We start from the raw sequence: 22,218 nt of genomic DNA, 5'->3' as shown, positions 1-22,218 counted from the left end.
AAGCTTGAAATGGAGAAAAATTTCATGGGCTTTTATGCATCTTCCTACTGAAACTCAGTTGTCCTTTATAAAACTTCATGCTTGAGATTTTAAAATGCAGGATAAGAAGCTCTGAGATCTGAATGTGTTAATCAAAAGTAAACAAACCTGCAGATGTTTGTTTCATATAATGTAGTGTGTTTACATGATTAGAGTTGTAATTTGGGGTAGGTGGGAATGCAAAGTATTATCACATGTCCTTGTCTACACATGATTAGTGACGTATATGCATACATGTGTTGAGATCTTTAACCAAAAGTCACAATGCCCTACAGCTGGGTTTAAGGCACTCAGGTGGGAAAAAGAGTAAAGAGACAACAAGCCAGAATTTAGGGTACTCAGATATGCACTTTATTTTTAGAAATAGAGTAAGGACATGAACAGCATTCAGCTGTACTGGCAATTATCTCTTTAAATCTATAGAGAAGATAGGAGGCAGGGAAAGGACTGCCTGAGCAGTGTGCAATTGATATAGAAGGCAGAGAAGGGAACCTGATGCCAAATGAGGGAGCAGGAGGTGATAGGAATAACAAGAGGACAAATTCTACACTGCAGTACATTCTTGCCATTGCCTGGAAAATACACATAGCTTTGATTTTCGTGATCATGCTAATTATGCTTCGTCACTTGCCATTTCTGATATATGCATTAGAGCGATGATGACCAAGTGTATAGATAAGCTGTTAAAAAGTGCTTGTTTTATTCTGTGGTAGTGGCTTGGAATGGTCATCTCGGAAAATTCTCTGCAGTTTGGATTTTCATTATTTGTTATTGAAATATTTATATAAATGTTTGTCCCCTCAGTGATAGCCCAGGCCTGATGAAACTAAATGTCTTTGCCGTTTCAGCAGTTGCAAGAATGTAGTGAAGACGAAGAAGACTGCGAATGCTTGAAACAAGCCATCACAGCTCTCCTGAATCTCCAGTGTAGCATGGAGCGTATATATAACAAACACTCACCTAGACGCCGCCCTGGGTAAGAAAATTAGTCATAGGGTGGACTTGGCTGCGGTTTGAGGCCTTGGGGAACAGTTGTTGTTCAGTCGTTCAGTCGTGTCCGACTCTTCGTGACCCCATGGACCATAGCACGCCAGGCCTTCCTGTCCTGCGCTCTCTCCCGGAGCGTGCTCAAGTTCATATTCATTGCATCCGTGATGCTATCTAGCCATCTCATCCTCTGCCGTCCCCTTCTCCTTTTGCCTTCAGTCTTTCCCAGCATCAGGGTCTTTTCCAGAGAATTTTCTCTTCGCATTAGGTGGCCAAAATATTGGAGCTTCAGCTTCAGTATCTGTCCTTCCAATGAGCAGTCAGGGTTGATTTCCTTTAGGATGGACTGATTTGACCTCCTTGCAGTCCAGGGGACTCGTAAGAGTCTTCTCCAGCACCACAGTTTGAAAGCATCAATTCTTTGGCGCTCAGCCTTCCTTATAGTCCAGCTCTCACAGCCATATGTTACTACTGGGAAAACCATAGCTTTGATTAGACGGACCTTTGTCGGCAAGGTGATGTCTCTGCTTCTGACTATGCTGTCTAGGTTTGCCATAGCTTTCCTCCCCAGGAGCAAGCGTCTTTTAATTTCATGGCTACAGTCACCGTCTGCGGTGATCTTGGAGCCCAAGAAAATAAAAATCTGTCACTGCTTCCGTTTCTTCCCCTTCTATATGCCAGGACGTGATGAGGCCAGATGCCATGATCTTAGTTTTTTTAATGTTGAGTTTCAAACCAGCTTTTGCACTCTCCTCTTTCACTCTCAGCAAGAGGCTCTTTAGATCGTCTTCACTTTCTGCCATTAGGGTGGTATCATCTGCGTATCTGAGGTTGTTGATAATTCTCCCAGCAATCTTAATTCCGAATTGTGATTAATCTAACCTGGCGTTTCTCATGATGTACTCTGCATATAAGTTAAATAAGCAGGGCGACAATATGCAGCCTTGTCGTACTCCTTTCCCAATTTTGAACCAATCGGTTGTTCCATGTCTGGTTCTTACTGTTGCTTCTTGACCCTCATACAGGTTTCTCAGGAGACAGGTAAGGTGGTCTGGTACCCCCATCACTTTGAGAATTTGCCACAGTTTGTTGTGATCCACACCATCAAAGGCTTTAGCATAATCAATGAAGCAGAAATAGACGTTTTTCTGGAATTCTTTTGCTTTCTCCATGATCCAGCGAATGTTGGCGATTTGATCTCTAGTTCCTCTGCCTCTTTGAAACCGAGCTTGTACTTCCAGTAGTTCTCGGTTCGCATACTGCTGAAGCCTAGCTTGTAGGATTTTGAGCATCACCTTGCTGGCATGTGAAATGAGCGCAATTGTACGGTAGTTTGAACACTCTTTGGCGTTGCCCTTCTTTGGAATTGGAATGTAGACTGACCTTTTCCAGTTTTGTGGCCACTGTTGAGTGTTCCAAATTTGTTGGCATATTGAGTGCAGCACTTTAACAGCATCATCTTTTAGGATTTTAAATAGCTCAGCTGGAATACTGTCATCTCCGCTAGCTTTGTTGTTACTAATGCTTCCTAAGGCCCACTTGACTTCACTCTGTAGGATGTCCGGCTCAAGTTCAGTGAGCGCACTGTCATGGCTATCAGGGACATTCAGATCTTTCCTGTATAGTTCTTCTGTGTACTCTTTCCACCTCTTCTTAATCTCATCTGCTTCTGTTAGGTCCCTTCCTTCTTTATCCTTTATCATGCCCGTCTTTGCACAAAACGTTCTCTTAATATCTCCAATTTCCTTGAAGAGATCTCTAGTCTTTCCCATTCTGTTGTTTTCCTCGATTTCTTTGCATTGTTCATTTAAGAAGGCCTTCTTGTCTCTCCTTGCTATTCTCTGGAACTCTGCATTCAGTTGGATATATCTTCCCCTTTCTCCCTTGCTTTTCACTTCCTTTCTTTCTTCAGCTACTTGTAAAGCCTCCTCAGACAACCACTTTGCTTTCTTGCATTTCTTTTTCTTGGGGATGGATTGAGTTGCTGCCTTCTGAACAATGTTACGGACCTCCGTCCATAGTTCCTCAGGCACTCTGTCTATCAGGTCTAATCCCTGAAATCTATTTGTCACCTCCACTGTATATTCATAAGGGATATGATTTAGGTCATACCTGAATGGCTTAGTGGTTTTCCCTACGTTCTTCAATTTAAGCCAAAATTTTGCAAGCAGCAGCTCATGATCTGAGCCACAGTCAGCTCCAGGTCTTGTTTTGACTGACTGTATAGAGCTTCTCCATCTTTGGCTGCAAAGGACATAATCAATCTGATTTCGATATTGACCATCTGGTGATGTCCATGTGTAGAGTCGCCTCTTGTGCTGTTGGAAAGAGTGTTTGCTATGATCAGCGTGTTCTCTTGGCAAAACTCTATTAGCCTTTGTCCTGCTTCATTTTGTACACCAAGGCCATGCCTGCCTGTTATCCCGGTGATTTCTTGACTTCCTACTTTAGCATTCCAATCCCCTATGATGAAGAGGATCTCTTTTTTTATGTTAGGTCTAGAAGGTGTTGTAGGTCTTCATAGAACCGATCAACCTCAGCTTCTTCGGCATCAGTGGTTGGGGCATAGACTTGAATGACTGTGATGTTGAATGGTTTGCCTTGGATTCGTACTGAGATCATTCTATCGTTTTTAAGATTGTACCCCAGTACTGCTTTTCCCACCCTTTTGTTGACTATGAGTGCTACTCCATTTCTTCTAAGGGATTCTTGCCCACAATAGTAGATATGATGGTCACCTGAATTAAATTCGCCGACGCTTGTCCATTTTAGTTCGCTGATTCCCAAGATGTCGATGTTCAATCTTGCCATCTCATGTTTGACCACCTCCAGTTTACCTTGATTCATTGATCTGACATTCCAGGCTCCTAAACAATATTGTTCTTTACAGCACCGGATTTTCTTTTCACCACCAGACACATCCACAGCTGAGTGTCCTTTTGGCTTTGGCCCAGCCGCTTCACTCTTTCTGGCGCTACTTGGAAATTCCCTCTCCTCTTCCCCAGTAGTATATTGGACACCTTCTGACCTGAGGGGCTCATCTTCCGGTGTCATATCTTTTAGCCTTGTGATACGTTCCATGGGGTTTTCTTGGCAAGAATCCTGGAGTGGGTTGCCATTTCCTTCTCATTTCCAGTGGACCACATTTTGTCAGAACTCTCTGCCATGACCTGTCCGTCTTGGGTGGCCCTGCACGGCATAGCTTATGGCTTTACTGAGTTACGCAAGCCCCTTCGCCACAACAAGGCAGTGATCCATGAAGGGGAGGGGAACAGTAGCAAGTAGGATAAAGTTTGGACAGGAAGGCGGATAGCATTGAGGGAGTCTTGGCTGTGAGTGAGGCATCCTAACAGAATTTCTCTTCCTTCTTGACACACTGACCAGGTTCACACAAGCAAGGAGAGCAAATAAGCCACTGTGGCTTATTTTTCCTCCCCCTGCATAACTGTTGCAAGCCACTTAATTAGCATAATTACCTTTGCTGGTCGCGTGTTGTCATAATGTCTGAATCCGGCGAGAGTGGGTAGCTGGGATGGGTTACAAACTACCCTGAATCCCTAGAACAATCCATATATTTCAGGGTGGTTTGTAAACCATCCCAGCAACCCACCCATTCTGGGTTCGGATATCATGACAACCTGCGCCTGGTGAGGGTAATTATGCTGATTAGGCGGCTTGCGACCAGCATATGCAGGCAGGGAAAATAAGCCACCGTGGTTTATTTTCCCTCTGTGATTGTGCCTATCCGCCTATTGACTGGGTTTGCACAACATGATAAGCCACGGTGGGTTGTGAGCCTTGTTAGTGTCAGCGTGGCTTACCATGATGTGCAAACCCTTCACAGTCGATTCAGCATGATTTGTTAACCACGCACAAGCAACGCTGAGAACCCATGGCTTGTAGTAGGGTTGTTGAGCATGGCTCGTTCTCAGGGTGGCTTGTCATGATGTCCGAACCTGGCAGTGTGCGGCTACAGCGCTGCCTGGCATGAGTGGCAAAAAGGCCTGTGCCATTCCTCGCGATCTTGCTAGTGCTGCCTCCAGCCTCCTCCTCTCTTGCCAGTGATGTCTGTCTCTCCACTGATGCTGAAATGGCACTTTGGAAGGACCATCCCGCCCCCCTCCCCCATGGCTCCTTTTCAGACCAAATACTTTACTTGCAACTTTTTTTCTTTTGAAGTACTTCTCCCAGTCCTTTGCAAGTGTGTACAGATTTGCCTATCCGCTGTGTATACTTTGCAGTAGTACAGTTGCTCTGTCAGTTTTGTTGTTCATTACCTACTTCACTGTCAAGGGAAGCATGGAAGTAGAGTAGGTAATATAGGAGGAAATGGACAAAACTACTGTATTACTGCAGACTACACATAGCAGAGAGGCGAATCTGTGTACTTGTGAACAACAGAACAATAAAAATAAAATTACAAAACCATTTGCATACTTCTGAATCACTTTGTTTGCAACCTTTTTTCCCCCAGTAAGAGCTCTGAAAACGGGCAGCAATTGGAGGGGGTGGGGAAAGCTTCCCGCTGTAGGGATGAGGATACAAGAGGTGTTGTCACGCAAAGGATACTGCGATACGTGCAGGGAGTGGACTGGAGGACTGAGGGGGAAAGAAGCCAAGCTGCCACAAGGCCGATCATCTGACGGGGGTAACATGGGTTGTTCAGCGAGCAACAAACCCACCGTTGCTTATTCTCAGGGTGGCATAGCGGGACCTGTGAACTCACCTAATCTGTTTAAAAAACAAAAATGTTTTGTAAATGTAGACATCTAGGGTATGTACACAAGTGGGAAGGCGAACTGTGTAGCTCCTTATCAAGCATACATTCAGTGGCAAACCAGGGCATATAGCTGATGTGTGACTTTTGTGATAGAATCATAGGATTGTAGAATAGAAGGGTTGGAAGGGGCCTACAAGGCCATTGAGTCCAACCCCCTGCTCAGTGCAGGAATCCAAGTCAGAGCATCCCTGACAGATGGCTGTCCAGCCTCATCTTGAAGGCCTCCAGTGTGGGAGAGCCCACCACCTCCCTAGGTCATTGGTTCCACTGTTGTATTGCTGTAACAGGAAGTTTTTCCTGATGTTCAGCCGGAATCCAGCTTCCTGTCACTTGAGCCCATTATTCCGTGTCCTGCACTCTGGGATGATCAAGAAGAGATCCTGGCCTTCCTCTCTGTGACAACCTTTCAAGAACTTGAAGAGCACTATCATCTCTCCTCAGTCTTCTCTTCTCAAGGCTAAACATGCCCAGTTCTTTCAGTCTCTCCTCATAGGGCTTTGTTTCCAGACTCCTGTTCAACTTTGTTCCCCTTTCTGAACCCTCCCCAGCTTGTCTGCATACTTCTTAAAGTGTGGTGCCCAGAACTGGACACAGTACTCCAGATGAGGCCTAACCAGTGCTGAATAGAGGGGAATTACTACTTCCTGGGATTTGGAAGCTATGCTTCTCTTAATGCAGCCCAAAATAGCATTTGCCATTTTTGCAGCCTTATCACATTGTTGGCTCTTATTCAGCTTGTGATCTACAATTATTCCAAGATCCTTCTCGCTTGAAGCATTGTTGAGCCACGTATCGCCTGTCTTGTAACTGTGCATTTGGTTTCTTTTTCCGAGGTGCAGAACTTGGCATTTATTCCTATTAAATGTTGTTCTGTTTTTTTCTGCCCAGTGCTCCAGCCTTTCAAGATCACCTTGAATTCAGTTTCTGTCTTCCAGGGTATTAGCTATCCTGCCCAATTTTGTGTCATCTGCAAATTTGCAGCATTCCCTGCACCTTCTCCTCCAAGTCATTAATAAAAATGTTGAAGAGCACTGGGCCCAGGATTGAGCCCTGTGGTACCCTGCTCATTACCTCTCCCCAGTTTGAGAAGATCCCATTGATAATCACTCTTTGAGTCTGATCCTGCAGCCAACTGTGGATCCACCGGATCGTTGTTTCATCTAGCCCACTTTGAGCTAGTTTGCTCATCAGGATATCATGGGGCACTTTGTCGAAAGCTTTGCTGAAGTCGAGGTATATTATGTCTGCAGCATTCCCACAGTCCACAAGGAGGTTACCTGGTCAAAAAATGAGATCAGATTCATCTGGTGGGATTTGTTCTTGAGAAATCCATGTTGGCTTCAAGTAATCGAGTGATGCCTCCATTAGTCTGGGTTGGATGTGGTTCTTTGGTTTTAGTTTGATGTGTTTTTTAAAATAGTCTTTGGTGGTTAGCTTGGCAAGAGGTATATTTAAATCAAAGCACATAACCTAATTTAAACCTTGATAATTTTTCCAGTTCATAACTACCAATATTGGAAATACTGTAAACTAATAAAAGTATGTATTTTAGGGAACCGGTGTTTTGGTTCTACAACCGCCAAGTAAGAAGCAAGCACCTGGCCATTAAAAAAATGAATGAGATCCAGAAAAACATAGATGGCTGGGAAGGCAAAGATATTGGTCAGTGCTGTAATGAATTCATAATGGAAGGGACTTTGGCAAGAGTAGGAGCCAAACATGAACGGCACGTATTTCTCTTTGATGGCTTAATGATCAGCTGCAAAGCCAACCATGGACAGTCCCGGCTCCCAGGCTATAGCAATGCAGAGTACCGACTCAAGGAAAGAATCATAATGAGGAAAGTCCATATAATTGATAAAGATGATACATGTGAATACAAGAATGCTTTTGAATTGGTCCCTAAAGATGAGAACAGCTTCATCTTTGCAGCCAAGTCTGCCGAAGAAAAGAACAACTGGATGGCCGCGCTGATTTCCCTCCAATATCGCAGCACCCTAGACCGAATGTTGGATGCAGTGCTGTTGCAGGAAGAGAATGAGCAACCACTGCGACTCCCAAGTCCAAGTGTCTATCACTTTGCTGTGGAAGACTCTGAGGAGAACATAGTTTTTGAGGACAACCTTCAGAGCAGGAATGGAATTCCCATTATCAAAGGTGGAACTGTAGTGAAGCTCATTGAAAGACTAACTTACCACATGTATGCAGGTATCTGACTTTCCTACTTGTTGGACATATAGCAACTTTCATTGCACTGAATGAAAAAAAAGGACATTATTTTAACATGGTGCTTTTATTCTTTATTCTGTCTGTTGTTCACTGCTCCAAGGTCTTTGGATGTGGAGTGGTATACAAATACTGTAAATAAATAAATAAATAAATAAATTGTTGGCGTATGGGAAAGGAACAACTGTTAAGGGAAACCTAGTTAGAGGTGTTTAATTTGGGACTGTGTTAATCTTATTCCTGTTTGCCTTTCTAGATCCTAATTTTGTACGTACATTTCTTACCACGTACCGCTCCTTTTGTAAGCCACAAGAACTCTTAGGTTTGTTGATAGAACGGTAAGTAGAAACCTGCCCAATCATTTTATGATTTAATTTTGCTGTTATTTGCAGTATGAAATGACCATTTTGAACGTGCATGCAATAAGTTTAAATATTGGCAGATTCATTTTGGAGCAGTCTGTTCTAAGGGCTTTTCCAAATTCTCTTCTGTTCTCTAGAGTCCCTTAAGTGCTTAATTAAATAATGCTTTTTAGAAGTCTTGTGTGGTCTAGCAGTATGATGCTCGAACAGTTTGGACATATGGAAAATAGAATATGTATTGAAGAAATGAGGCTAGTGAAGGTTGATTTTCTCTTGCAAAAAAATAGTGGAAAGAAGGGAGGGGCAAAGTTTGGCCTGTGATCAGCTCGGTTTTGTTGGAATCCTTTGGATCTTAGTTTTCAGTTAGGTTTTCGGTTAGGTTTGTAAACTTCATGACTATGAAGAAAGACTTGAAAATGGGAGGGAGGGAGTTGCAGAAATCTGAACAAGTTTTTTAATGTATTATAATCACATGATTTTGTAAGAGAGGCTGTTAAGAAGCAATGGTATTAGCAATGGTAAAGCTCATCCCAGCAGCAAAATGGCACATGAGACAGGAATAAAGATACTGTTGTTATTGTTGTTATTAACATTTATATACTGCCTTATCTGCTTAAAAAAACCATCAAGGCAGTGTACAACAATAGATGATAGCAGGTTCTAAGGAGGGAATGCAGTGGCATTTGAAGAGAGAATCTCCCATTCCAAAATTGCACAGCAGTTCTAGAGCAATATCCAAAGCTTCCCTTGAGCTGGGGGAATGACCACTAGCAGCCGAACTAGCATTTCCAAAACAGAACAAGTCAGCAGATCTTGCAGAACAGAGCTCTGCTGATCTGTCCTGTTCCTGAAGCCCTAGCTTTGGTGGTTGCTCTAGGAAGCACTAGCTTCCTGTTGTGCTTGTGATTGTTCCCTCTAGCACAGCCTAATGAGCACTGGCAGACTGCTAGCTTTGGATACTGCCCGTAGTGTTTAATCATTTTTAGCTAACAACTAAATGATCCCTCAAAATATAACACTGTTTACTCATAACAAATTTTTTGGGTAATGATGCCCAAAACGTTCTGTTCTATAGCGTTTCTATAACATCGGAAGCTGCAGTCCATTTGTACAACACATAAAACCTGCTGATTTTGTGTGCATTAAGACATGCAGATCAGTTGCGGTCTTACAAGCTAAAGATGGCACCCTTCAGTATGACTCTCAGAGCTGAATAATTGTCCTGCTACTGATGTATAAAGCAGGAGCCAACAAGACAAAGTAACTGTTAATCTTGAGGAAGTGGAATCTCTTTCACAGCTGTGTGGAAAGGGATAGAAAAACCTTACTGAAAAAGTCTTTGCTCAATGCAGAAACCGGAATATTAGCATTAGGACTGAATTAATAAATATCAAGGGCCACAGTGGCTTAGTGTTTAAGACGCTGAACTGCAGACCGGAAGGTCGGCAGGACAGCAGTTCGAGACCCGAGTGCTGCGTGACGGAGTGAGCTCCCGTCTTCAGTCCCACCTCCTGCCAACCTAGCAGTTGGAAAGCAAGACATTGCAAGTAGATAAATAGGTACCGCTTCAGGGGGAAAGGTAACAGCGTTCCGTGCACCTCGGTGTACAGTCATGCCGGCCACATGACCACGGAAGCGTCTTCGGACAGCGCTGGCTCTTCGGCTTAGAAATGGAGATGAGCACCACACCCTAGAGTCAGACATGACTGGTTGGGGACACCTTTTACCTTTAATAAATATCAGGCTTTTTGCAGTTTAGATAATTTAGTACCCTAAAACCAATACTGTAAATCTGTCTTCAGCTGCTCCACAACACCGGTACATCAACTCCCCCCACCCCCCAATTATGGCCTAAAATGTTCTTTAAAGTAGTCCTCCTTTCATTGTATACGGGATCTACTGTAATTCATGTTTCAACTTCTTTTTATTACTAGATTTGAAATCCCAGATCCTGAGCCAACGGAAGCGGATAGGCTGGCAGTAGAGAAAGGAGAACAGCCAATTAGTGCAGACCTTAAAAGATTTCGCAAGGAATATGTCCAGCCAGTGCAACTCAGGTTTGCGTTTGCTTTTCTTTTTCAGGCTCCAGCTGTAGCATCAAGTGGGAGAACACAGGATGGGAGAACTGCATGCAAGAGAACAAAAAGCTCATTTTGATTAGGAAGAGACTCCTGGTTTTTGTGGGAGTGTAAGACACCAAAATTTTATCCAGAAGATCAGTGGCTATTTGCACCAAGAGCTGGCACAGCACATTAGCTAAGTGTGTGTTGGGAAGTTTAGATCTGTTATCTCAGTCATGAACTCACTAGGTGATTAGGCAAACCTCTCAGGCTGACAGGGATAATAATATTACCTTATAGGCTATTTTAAAGGTTACTGAGATAATGTATGTAAAGCGCTTTGAACCGTCTAAAGCAATATATAAATTCTAGGTATCGTTACAGGGAGGGGTTTCAAAGCAAAATAGTTTACCTTACCAGAATTGTAGTTTGGTTAATGTGGGAATATATTTAAAGCAGCCTCCTCCAGCCTGGGATGTTGGCCTATAACTCCTACCATCTCCAGCCAACATTGCTAGTTGACTGGGGATGCTGGGAGTTGTTGTCTATCACATCTAGAGGCACCAGGTTAGAGAAAGGTAATATAAAGCAATTAGAACAGTCTCACGTTCTGTATAAAGTTCTGTATAAATGCTGATGTAATCCTGTTTAGTGCAGCTCTCTAGTGAAATGCCTAGAGTTCAACCCTTTTTGACCCATAGGAGCTACAGTAGAAAGGTTGGTTCTGAGAGAGGTTTGGAGGGGACTGGAAAGAAGCGAGAGATTGTGAAGAAGTGTTCTGAGGAGAAAATGAGGAAAGAAAAGGAGACAGATTGTCAAGAAAGGGTCTGAGGAAACTGGTGCTGAGGAGGCTGAAGAAAGACCAGGACAGAGAAAAGCACCAGATTCAGACCTTCCCCCAGTTACCAGTCAGTAGATACTTGATAACCAACTTTCAGTAACTGAGGCCTACAGTTCTGAGTCCTGGACTGCACAGCTGGAGACAGATTTTGTGAACCATAGAACTACTGGACTCCCTTCTCTCCATTTTATTGTTTAAATACTTATTTATATCATTCATTCATTTGAATGTTTGTTTTGCTTCCTTACCCCCTTCACCTTTTCACCTTCCTTGTTAAATAATCCTAGTTCTTGTTTTATAAGTTGCTGCTTTTTCTCCTCCCACCCCCTTTTTCAGAGAATAGGGGTCCTGGTGGGCTGGAGGTACCACGCGGTAGTTTGCAGTCAGCATTTTCCTCCCTCACCATTACTGTATGAACCCAGTTCATGGTTTCCACCACCCCACAGGGTAGCTGGTAGGGAAGGTGGGGTTACACTAAGTACTAGTAAAACTCCAAAGATAATAGGGTAACGGATGATTTGCAACTGGGTGGGTTGGGGGAATGCCATGCCATACTATTAGCCATTTAAAAGAAAGGGAAATACATATTACCCAATATTCAGTAGGCCATCCAGGATGTTTCAGGTAGCAGTCACAATAGGGGATGGTCTTGGAGAAATGTTGCATTTCCCAAAAACAATATGTAAGTAATCCAGAGCTGGGGAAGTGGGATATTTCCACACTAGAATTATACCTTTGAAGGAAGATTGAAAATCTCTATAAATTGATTACCTTGAAAGTCTCTGAAAACTGTCTGGGGATCTAGAGAAGAGCCCCTAAGATTTATTTATTTATTTTCTATACCGCCCAGTAGCCAAAGTTCTCTGGGCAGTTCACAGAAACTAAAACCAAAAAGCACAGCATTAAACAATATAAACATGAAAGCTTAAAACCACAAAATAACAGTACAATTAGAATAAAACCTAGCAGCAATGCAGAGGTTTAAAATACAGATTTAAAACACCAGAGCCAAAAGATTACGAAGCTAAAATGCTAAAATACTGGGAGAATAAAAAGGTCTTCACCTGGTGCTGGAAGGAGTACAATGTAGGCACCAAGTGAACCTCTCTAGGGAGCTCATTCCACAGCTGGGGTGCCACAACAGAAAAGGCCCTCTTCCTGTAGCCACCTGCCTCACTTCCTTTGGCAGGGGCTCCCAGAGAAGGACCCCTGAGGATGATCTTAGGGTCCGGGCAGGCACATATGGGAGGACACGATCCTTCAGATAACGTGGCCCCAAGGCATTTAGGGCTTCGAATGTTAATCCTTTCCTTTCCTTGGCGATCACTCGTAACCGAGTAAGATTGTCTTCCAGGGGTAGAGTCTTAGCAGTGGGTCTGCAGGTGGCTGTGAAGGTCAGTTCTGGATCCACACAGCCTCCCACAGTGAGGACATAGGTTTCCAGGTGGAAGGCGACCACGATGAGGATTTGCTTGATGTGCCAGTCCACAGCGCCTTTAATATAGACTCATCTCCAGTTGGAATGTTCATGGGTTAGAGCTTCCCAGTTCTCAATGCTTATGTTACATTTTTTTTAGATTAGCTTTGAGAACATCTTTAAATCTCTTTTGCTGTCCACCAATATTCCGTTTTCCATTCATAAGTTGGGAATAAAGTAGCTGCTTGGGAAGACGATGATCAGGCATTCGAACAACATGGCGAAGTTGATGTTGGAGAATCATTGTTTCAACGCTGGTGGTCTTTGCTTCTTCCAATATGCTGACATTAGTCCATCTGTCTTCCCAAGTAATTTGCAAAATTTTTCGGAGGCAGCATTGATGAAATATTAATACCAGCACTTTGAATTGGGCCTGGACATGGACTGGCAGCTAGTGCAGCTGGAAAAATACTGGCGTAATGGGATCTCGTTGGCCGGTCCCTGTTAACAAGTTTGCTATCCTATTTTGGACTAATTGAAGTTTCCAGACCGTTTTCAAAGGCAGCCCCACGTATAACGCATTGCAGTAATCCAGAGGATAGGTTATCAGAGCATGGATAACTGTAGCTAGGCTCTCTCTGTCCAGATAAGGGCGTAGTTGGTATACCAGCCTAAGCTGATAAAAAGTGCTCCGTGCCACTGAGTTCACCTGTGCCTCAAATTACGGTTCTGGGTCCAAGAGCACCCTAAAACTATGAACGTGATCCTTTAGGGGGAGTGCAACCCCCTCCAGAACAGGTTGAACATCACCATCTTATCTGGATTGGGTTGCAGTTTATTGGCCCTCATCCAGTCCATTACCATGCCCAGGCCCTGATTCAGAACAGCCACTGCCTCACCTGGGTTAGATGAGAAAGAGAGGTAGAGCTGGGTGTCGTCCGCATATTGATGGCACCTCCAGATAACCTCCCCCAGAGGTTTCATGCAGATGTTGAACAGCATGGGGGATAAAATAGAGCCCCGTGGAACCCCATGGCATAGTTGCCATGGCACAGAGCAATAATCCCTCAGCACCACCTTCTGGAATCGGCCATCCAAGCAGGAGCAGAACCACTGCAGTGCAGTGCCTCCAACTCCCAACCCAGACAACCAGAAGGTTACAGTGGTTGATGGTATCGAAAGCTGCTGAGAGGTCCAGGAGAAACAAGAGGGTCGCACTCCCCCTGTCCCTCTCCCAGCAAAGGTCATCCCACAGGGTGACCAAGGCAGTTTCCATTCCAAAACTAGGCCTGAAGCCCAATTGAAATGGATCTAGATACTGGAGGTTTTATTGTGGCGTTGTAGGGGAGAGAGAAACCTTCACCAAAACTGGTGTAAAAATGTTGGTCTCATTTCCCCTGTGAAAGACAAGGATGTAGCCTTGGGAGTCAGACATAGTAAAGACTTTTGAAATTGAGGAAATAATCTTGTGGCTTGCAAGATTATTCATGTTTCAAAGTTCAGAAAATGCCATCCTCCACCTCTCTTGCTTTAGCATTGGTTGTGCAAACTAGAATGGTGGAATTTCTCCCTTCACCTCTCTCTCTTTTCTTTCTACTCCTAGGGTATTAAATGTGTTTCGGCACTGGGTGGAACACCATTTTTATGACTTTGAGAGAGATCAGGAGCTACTTGATAGACTGGAAACCTTTATTTCCACTGTAAGAGGTATGTGGCTTGAGTTAGTCAGACTAATTTTGTTTAAGCCCGAATACTCCACCTCAGTTATCTTGTAGATTATTGCCTGATTTCTCACATTTTGCTTTCTATGAAATCCTGAGAGTTCCTCTTGGGCTTTGCTTACTCAGGTGTCAGAATAAAATGGTATTTGCAAGTGTTATGAAGCCAGTTGCAATACCAGTTTTCTTTCTAATTCACTTTCTGCTTTACAAACGGAAAAGCATTGAGCTTTGCAGCCATGGTCTGAATCTCTTTGGAGTCTTGCTTCTTCCAAGAAAAGTTCATATTTAAACTATTTACAGCACTAAACTTTCATACACAACTTTTTTCCTACCCATGTGCCATGTGGTTGTAGGAAAACTGTGTACGTCATGTATGATGAATATATATATATGTCTGACCTGTTTTCATTCAGCTAGCTAAATGTGCATGTGCTTGCCAGATGTGAAGACATGCATGCAGTTTTCCTACATGGAGGGTATAGCTGGGTAGGAAATAATTTCTGAAAGCTGGTTGCATGCCTAAAGATGTAGCTCTTTGAAAGACCTTAGCTTGCATTCATATATTTAAAGGGGTTCCCTCCAGCTTACTCTGCAGAATTCAAATCAACACTACAAGCGAGAAGGATCTTGGAATTGTTGGAGATCACAAGCTGAATATGAGCCAGCAGTGTGATGTGGCTGCAAAAATGGCAAATGCTATTTTGGGCTGCATTAATAGAAGTATAGCTTCCAAATCCCAGGAAATACTAGTTCTGCTCGACTTGGCACTGGTTAAGCCTCATCTGGAGTACTGTGTCCAGTTCTGGGCAACACACTTTAAGAAGGATGCAGACAAACTGGAGAGGGTTCAGAGGAGGGCAACCAAGATGATCAGGGGACTGGAAACAAAGCCCTATGAAGAGAGTGTGAAAGAACTGGGCATGTTTAGCCTTGAGAAGAGAAGACTGAGGGGAGAGATGATAGCGCTCTTCAAGTCCTTGAAAGGTTGTCACAGAGAGGAAGGCCAGGATCTCTTCTCGATCATCCCAGAATGCAGAACACGGAATCATGGGCTCAAGAGACAGGAAGCCAGATTCCAGCTGAACATCAGGAAAAACTTCCTGACTGTTAGAGCAATATGACAATGGAACCCTTTCCCTAGGGAGGTGGTGGGCTCTCCTACCCTGGAGGCATTCAAGACAAGGCTGGACAGCCATCTGTCAGGGATGCTCTGATTTGGATTCCTGCATTGAGCAGGGGTTGGACTTGATAGCCTTGTAGGCCCCTTCCAACCCTACAATTCTATGATTTGATGTTTCTATGAATTGGTTATATAAAATTAGCACAATTTTCTTAATAGCTTGATGTATACAATGGGGTGGGGAACCTTAAGTCCAGAGGGCCAAATCCAATCCGGCCCTCCCAGATGACTGCGCCACACTAACATTTGGTAGTTTCCCAGCTTTTGTGCAGTTTTTTCTCTATTCTAAAAGGTTGAAATGTCTTTCAGGCAAGTCCATGAAGAAGTGGGTGGAATCCATTGCAAAGATTATCAGGAGGAAAAAGCAAGCTCATGCAAATGGCATTAGCCACAACATAACTTTTGAGAGCCCTCCACCTCCAATTGAGTGGCATATTAGCCGCCAATTTGATACGTTCGACCTCATGACGCTGCATCCCATAGAGATTGCTCGGCAGCTGACCCTCCTGGAATCTGATCTCTACAGGTAAACTGCTGTTTTGTTGGGCTGCCAATTACCTGCATCACATAATTTGAACTGTGACGTGCTCCTCACTTAGCAGATTCATGGTGCGCACTCATTTTGAGTGGTATAGAGCAGTATGATGACTGCATATATGCTGAGTGTGCACATTCCAGTATCTGTCTGTTATTTATGTTAAGGACCAGTGGGTGCAATGTGCTACTGTTGCATAGTGGCTGAGAGACTGAGCAGTCAACCCTGAGCTGAGTTGGGGAGGGGAGGGCCTTGTTGGTAGATCACAAACTTTGTGTGTATAAAGTGTGTATAAGGTCCCAGGGTTCAATCTTTGATTATTCCAGGTGGAATTTAGAGTAGTCAGAGTAGACAGCCTTGGTACAGACCCCCTTGACGTGGTGTCAAATTTGGTGGGGAGGGGGGAACTCCCCCCCCCCACCAGTTTAATGCTACCAGGTACTAAAAGGATCAAATTCAGCTTGCAGGCCATTTTTTCCCGAAGTGCAGCCCACAGGAAGGTGTGGGAGGCGAAAATTACCCCCAGACCTCCTGCAATTGCCTACACCTGGACTAAGTGGATCAGTGGTCTAATTCATATGTCCATACGATCCAGGAAGTCTCTGGTTGACATCTCTGTGCCACTGCCAAAATGTGGGATGAGTACTGACCTACATTCAAGAGTGCTGAGAAGATATATGCAAAGTACTTCCATCATTCTAAATGCTAAATATTATAATTAAGCACTCCGATGATAGTGTATCCGGTTGATGGATTTATAGATTTTTAAAAATTATCGTTGGTTATTTTGTTTTGGAGTGCTGTGTCATGTGTATTGCATCGCCTACATATCAGTTTATAATTAAGCACTCAAGACAGTTGGCCATTTCTGAAAGGATTAGTAGAAATGTCAAAAAAAGATATAATACTCTGCTTGACCCATTCCATGTATATTATTTTTCTTGTATAAATGATATTATACAAAAGGGGGTGATTGTTTTTGTTGCCATTTTTTTTTAAAAAAGACCTGGAATGATGGAATTAACACTCGAACTTAGAAGAATTGGGATGGGGGCGTGGGGTGGGCAGGAGAGGTCACTCATTTGACCTAAGTGAATGGCACCATATGGGCTTGCTCTCCCACTTGGGCTTCCTTTTCTTTGGAGAATTGCTAAGACGATAAAAAGCAACAGCCCACAGTAACTCACCATGAGATCACAGTATCACATCTCTAGATTGTCAGGTATCACCTGTATGGCATTAATGCCTGGACTCTTCCTCTGTCCATTCCCCCACCCCCACCATGCTGTTTCAGGGCTGTCCAACCATCTGAACTTGTTGGAAGTGTGTGGACAAAAGAAGATAAAGAAATTAACTCTCCAAATCTGCTAAAAATGATTCGGCATACAACAAATCTTACGCTTTGGTTTGAAAAGTAAGTGGTGGATTTAAACCAAGTAGGATTAGAAGATCCATATCAAACAGGGCTAGAGGCATCCCTTAGGGGGCTGTAGTCAAGAAAGCCTTGGAGGACACACCAGTAAGGACGCTAGTCACAAACTTTATTGTCTCTCACAAGCGAAGAACAACATGGTCTTGATTCCATCCAGATAAACAAGTCCGGTGCCACCTAGTGACTGAAATATTTAATGACACCATCGGTACAGCTCCTGACCTTTGAATTTATAAAATGGATTTTTAACATTCTCACTAGTTGTGAAGCCCAAACCCTTCACAACAGGGTATAAGGGGCGCCACTACAAAACTGGTGCCCAGGTGAAACTGTCACCAGTATTCCTTGCTTTTTCCAGATTAACCTGATGATAGTCTTTCGAGGCATTTGTATGGTTCTTATATCCATCACTGGATTTAAAAAAAAATAGGCAAAAGTAGAAGGGTTATGAAATAATATAGAATAATAAGACATGATCAACAGGGCAACCAATCCATGTTTGTGCCTGATTATTTTTTTTTACAATTGCCTTCCCATCAGGTGTCTTCATGAAAACTGTTTGTTAATTATTTCCCCACTTTGTTAGAGGCTTTTAAGCAGAGGCTGGATAGTCACCAATCAGGGATGTTGTAGTAGTGGATTTCTTATACCTGCAGGGGATTGATGGCCTTTGAGGTACCTTCCATTAACAAGGTACCTTCCAATTAGAAGGTCCCTTTGAGATATCTTCTATTAAAAGAAGTTGCAGGTGGGCTTTTATGGACACCTTTTCCCCATTTCCATCTAAACAGCTTTCTTATCATGTTCTCAAATTACGTTTTGAACTTGGAGGAATTGAAAAGAGTTTTGTGGGAGCAACTAAAGATAAAGAGGGGGGAAAGCATTTTTAAAGTATGCATATGAAACTGGCAGGTACGTCCTTTTGGACATCAGATTTCATTTTCATTATGTTCTGGGATATTTTTTTTTGCACAATTCTAAACCCAGTACACCACACTGTATCAGTATGGCATAATAGATAGAACACACAAGAGGACCTTTTCCTTTGCCACCCCTCAGTTGTGGAATGACTTGCCAGTTGAAATGCATCTGCTGACCTCATTGAAGGTTTTTAAGCAGGCATTGAAGATGCCTTATTCCAGCAGGCCTTCCCTTTTGAGAACTCTTGTTCCTTTTGCTGACTTTTGTATACTGTTTTTAAGCTGTGTTGTTTTATTGTTGATTTTTTAAATAGTTTTTAGATCAAAGTTGTTTTTAGTTATATGTTGTTTGTATGTACTGCCTGTATGCTTTTACGTAAATGGTTTTTAAACTTTGTATATTGTATTTTATTGTTTTAACTTTTGTAAACTGCCCAGAGGGCTTCGGCTATGGGGTGGTATAGAAATGTAAATAATAATAATAATAATAATAATAATAAAAATAATAATAAAAATAATAGTAATAGGAGGAGGACCAGAGTGATCCGAGTGCAAGACAGTGCTTGGCTGTGAAAGTCATTGGGTGGCCTTGGGCAAGTCACTCAGCCTTGGCCTAGCCATTCATCATGAGAATAAAAGGGGTATAATCCTTCTATATACCACCCTAAGTTCATTGGAGGAAGTGCAAGATATAAATGTGGCAAACTTTAAAAAATTACCACCATGCAAAAATGTGCTGCTTCTCTCTCCCCCGATCCCTTTTGTAAATTAGGTGTATAGTGGAAACAGAGAACTTCGAAGAGCGAGTGGCTGTGTTAAGCAGGATTATAGAAATCCTGCAGGTTTTCCAAGACTTGAATAATTTTAATGGTGTGCTAGAGATAGTCAGCGCAATGAATTCTGTCTCCGTGTACAGATTAGATCACACGTTTGAGGTAAGTCTTAGTGGCTGTGCCAGTGTTGGAAGTGTAACCAGTTATTTTAAAACTACAATTGTCCACGTTTGAGCTCGGCTGAAGCGCAGTACAACTGTGCATATTTTTATTCTGGGAAAGTACATGTGGAGAGTTAAGGGTAGAATTGCTTTGATAAAAAATAAAGAGGTTATCCCTCAAGAACCAGGTAAAGAAAGTGATACACTGGGTAACTATACTATATTTGTCACCAGATTTATTTATATTTGTTAAGTGTAGTAGATCATTAGAATGAGGTGCACCCTTGCGTTACAAAATTCAGAGAGATCCTTCCATAGTTCCATTTTTGTTCGTGTTCTGCCAAATAGAACCCTGGTGGATAATAATTATTTTGGCAGTTTCTGTATTATGAACTTCTTTATTGTGCTTTATATATGATATGTCTACTATTGCCGGTTTTATATGTTTCTCTATTGCCAGTTGCCCTATTGTCTTACATCCTATATCTGGGGAAATAGATTTGGTAGACTGTAGAGCTGATCATGGAGCCAGGTTTGCCTAATAATAAAAAACGGAAGAGATGAAGGGAAATGATTTATAGCAGCTTATATGATCCTATGGAAATACAGAAATGTTTGGCTTTGTTTTTCTCTGTTAAATTAGGCACTGCAGGAGAGAAAAAAGAGAATTTTGGATGAAGCAGTAGAATTAAGTCAAGATCACTTTAAAAAATACCTTGCTAAGCTTAAGTCAATCAATCCACCCTGTGTGCCTTTTTTTGGTAAGTTACACTGCAGAAGCAGAGTTAAGGGGCTGTTTGCTCCATCAGGATTTCATATGTAAATAATATTTTTTTAAATAAAGGGCACCATATTACATTTACAATTTTTTTTTCACTTTGTAGTGGATGGACGCACTTGGATGCAACTCACTGACCCCGTTCACACAATCGTGGCAGGGGAAATAAGCCACGGTGGCCTGTTAGCTCTGCCACACATGCCGGGGAATTTGCATAATTACCCTCACCTGTGTAGCTTGCCATATCATGCACGCCTGGTGATGGTGGCTTCTTGCTGTGGTTAACAAGCCATCCAGAACCCATGGGCTGTTTTAGGATTGTGGGGTAGCTTGTTAACCAAGGCAACATGCCACTCTTGCCAGGTTCACATGACATAACAAGCTATGCCAGCTTAAACCATAACTTTAAAACAGATTAAAATGGAAGTTGCACCCAGCCAAAGGCAAAGCGGGCTGGGTGGTGACCAACTTTATGTTCCAGCCCAACCCCTCTTTCCCTACGCTGTCAAATGCCTGGGAGAGAGGAAAGTCTTTACCTGGCACCAAAAGCATGACAATGTTGGTGCCAGGTAGATCTCACTGGGGAGAGTGTTCTGTAATTGGGGGCCACCACTAAGTAGGCCTTCTCCCTTGTTGCCATCCTCTGAACCTCCCTTGGAGGAGGCAGCTGGAGGAAGGCCTCAGATGACTATCATAGCATACGGTAGGTTCATACCAGGGGAAGTACTCCATTAGGTATTTCTTTCCCAAGCCATTTCTTAGAGGTAACGTCTGATCCTAAGTATGTTTGCTTCTGTGTAAAGGTGTGCATGGCATTGCATCTTTTTACATTATTTTCTTTCTCTTCATTCTCGCTTGGTAGCCTAAGAGGAAAGGTCTGCACATAACTTAATGAGCCTTGACACTTCCATGTTCAAAGCACTTTACTGATATTATTTTGTTGTAATATTGAATGAAATGATGTAAAGTAGTTCAGTATTATAATTGGGAAGGGGGTGGCACAAGGGCTGAAAGAGAATGGCTTGCCTAAAAATACCTAGTGAGTTCATGCAGTGGTGAGATTTGAATTGTCAAAGCTCCATCTCTCAGCCATTCTGCTATACAAAAGATAAAGTGATACCTTTTGCACAGTTGTCAATCAAAGACTGATATTTCTGAAGGAAAGGACTTTCCTTTCTATCCTTGTAGTGTTAGTCAAATGACATGAATGTAGGCAATTTTTTAATAAATAGTAATAAATAATTCAATCCTTGTCCGCTCCCTCCATTTAGGAATATACTTAACAAATATTCTGAAGACGGAAGAAGGGAATCCTGACTTCCTTAAAAGACAAGGGAAAGGACTAATCAACTTCAGTAAAAGGAGGAAAGTGGCTGAAATCACAGGAGAAATCCAGCAGTATCAAAACCAGCCTTACTGTTTACGGGTCGAACCAGACATACGGGTAATTGGAGAGTATCAGTCTCCTTTGTTTGCCTGTGAAAGCGAAATAACGCTTTGGTGTTCTGCTGAGGCTACAACAGCAATAGCAAATGTGAAACCTATCAGTGCATCCTTCAAAAAGCATCCATGTTCCACGCTGTACATGGTGAAAGTATCCATTAGTGAGATTGACCTGGAGCTGCTCCACTCTGAGCTCTACTCATTAAGCTGAAGAGGCCATTTGTGTCCTAAAACTGATGTTTTCTGAAGTGACAGGAAAGCCAGTCAGGAGCAGCAATCAACTAAACTAGGTGTTCTTCATCTTCTCATACCAACCTGAACTCCTGAACTAGCACCCCAGTCCTCTGCGACACCTCATAAATTTGTGTCCTTTACAAGTCACATTGATGCCCTTTTACCTTTGTTCTTTTGATTTTCACTGAGAAAATATCAGACACTTTGAGCAAGTCTTATGATTTAAATCAGTTCTCAATTCTTGTGTGTTTTGTCGCCCATAACTTACTCCACTTGCCTGTGTTCTTTCCCCTTCTACTCCTTGCTCCCTGTTCTCCAGCTACTTTGTG

At 42.8% G+C, this 22,218-nt stretch overlaps 1 protein-coding gene across 2 annotated transcripts in view; it reads left to right on the top strand.

Annotated features, from left to right (window-relative positions):
- Nucleotides 1-22,218, top strand: part of SOS2 (SOS Ras/Rho guanine nucleotide exchange factor 2) — a 70,000-nt gene that overhangs the window by 39,234 nt on the left and 8,548 nt on the right. For both annotated transcript variants that reach the window (XM_084834123.1, XM_084834112.1), the window contains 10 exons: nucleotides 888-1,015; nucleotides 7,359-8,014; nucleotides 8,289-8,370; nucleotides 10,329-10,451; nucleotides 14,316-14,419; nucleotides 15,923-16,139; nucleotides 17,443-17,562; nucleotides 19,273-19,435; nucleotides 20,078-20,195; nucleotides 21,484-21,656. In XM_084834123.1, the coding sequence (XP_084690249.1) occupies nucleotides 888-1,015; nucleotides 7,359-8,014; nucleotides 8,289-8,370; nucleotides 10,329-10,451; nucleotides 14,316-14,419; nucleotides 15,923-16,139; nucleotides 17,443-17,562; nucleotides 19,273-19,435; nucleotides 20,078-20,195; nucleotides 21,484-21,656 (1,884 nt within the window). The remainder of the gene's footprint in view (nucleotides 1-887; nucleotides 1,016-7,358; nucleotides 8,015-8,288; nucleotides 8,371-10,328; nucleotides 10,452-14,315; nucleotides 14,420-15,922; nucleotides 16,140-17,442; nucleotides 17,563-19,272; nucleotides 19,436-20,077; nucleotides 20,196-21,483; nucleotides 21,657-22,218) is intronic.

The sequence above is a fragment of the Heloderma suspectum genome, chromosome 1, assembly GCF_057233095.1.
Source record: "Heloderma suspectum isolate Gila_16-S chromosome 1, 16-S_ref, whole genome shotgun sequence".
Taxonomy (NCBI): Eukaryota; Metazoa; Chordata; class Lepidosauria; order Squamata; family Helodermatidae; genus Heloderma; species Heloderma suspectum.
The sequence above is the reverse complement of the archived record's forward strand: the minus strand, read 5'-3'. Positions and strand labels throughout refer to the sequence as shown.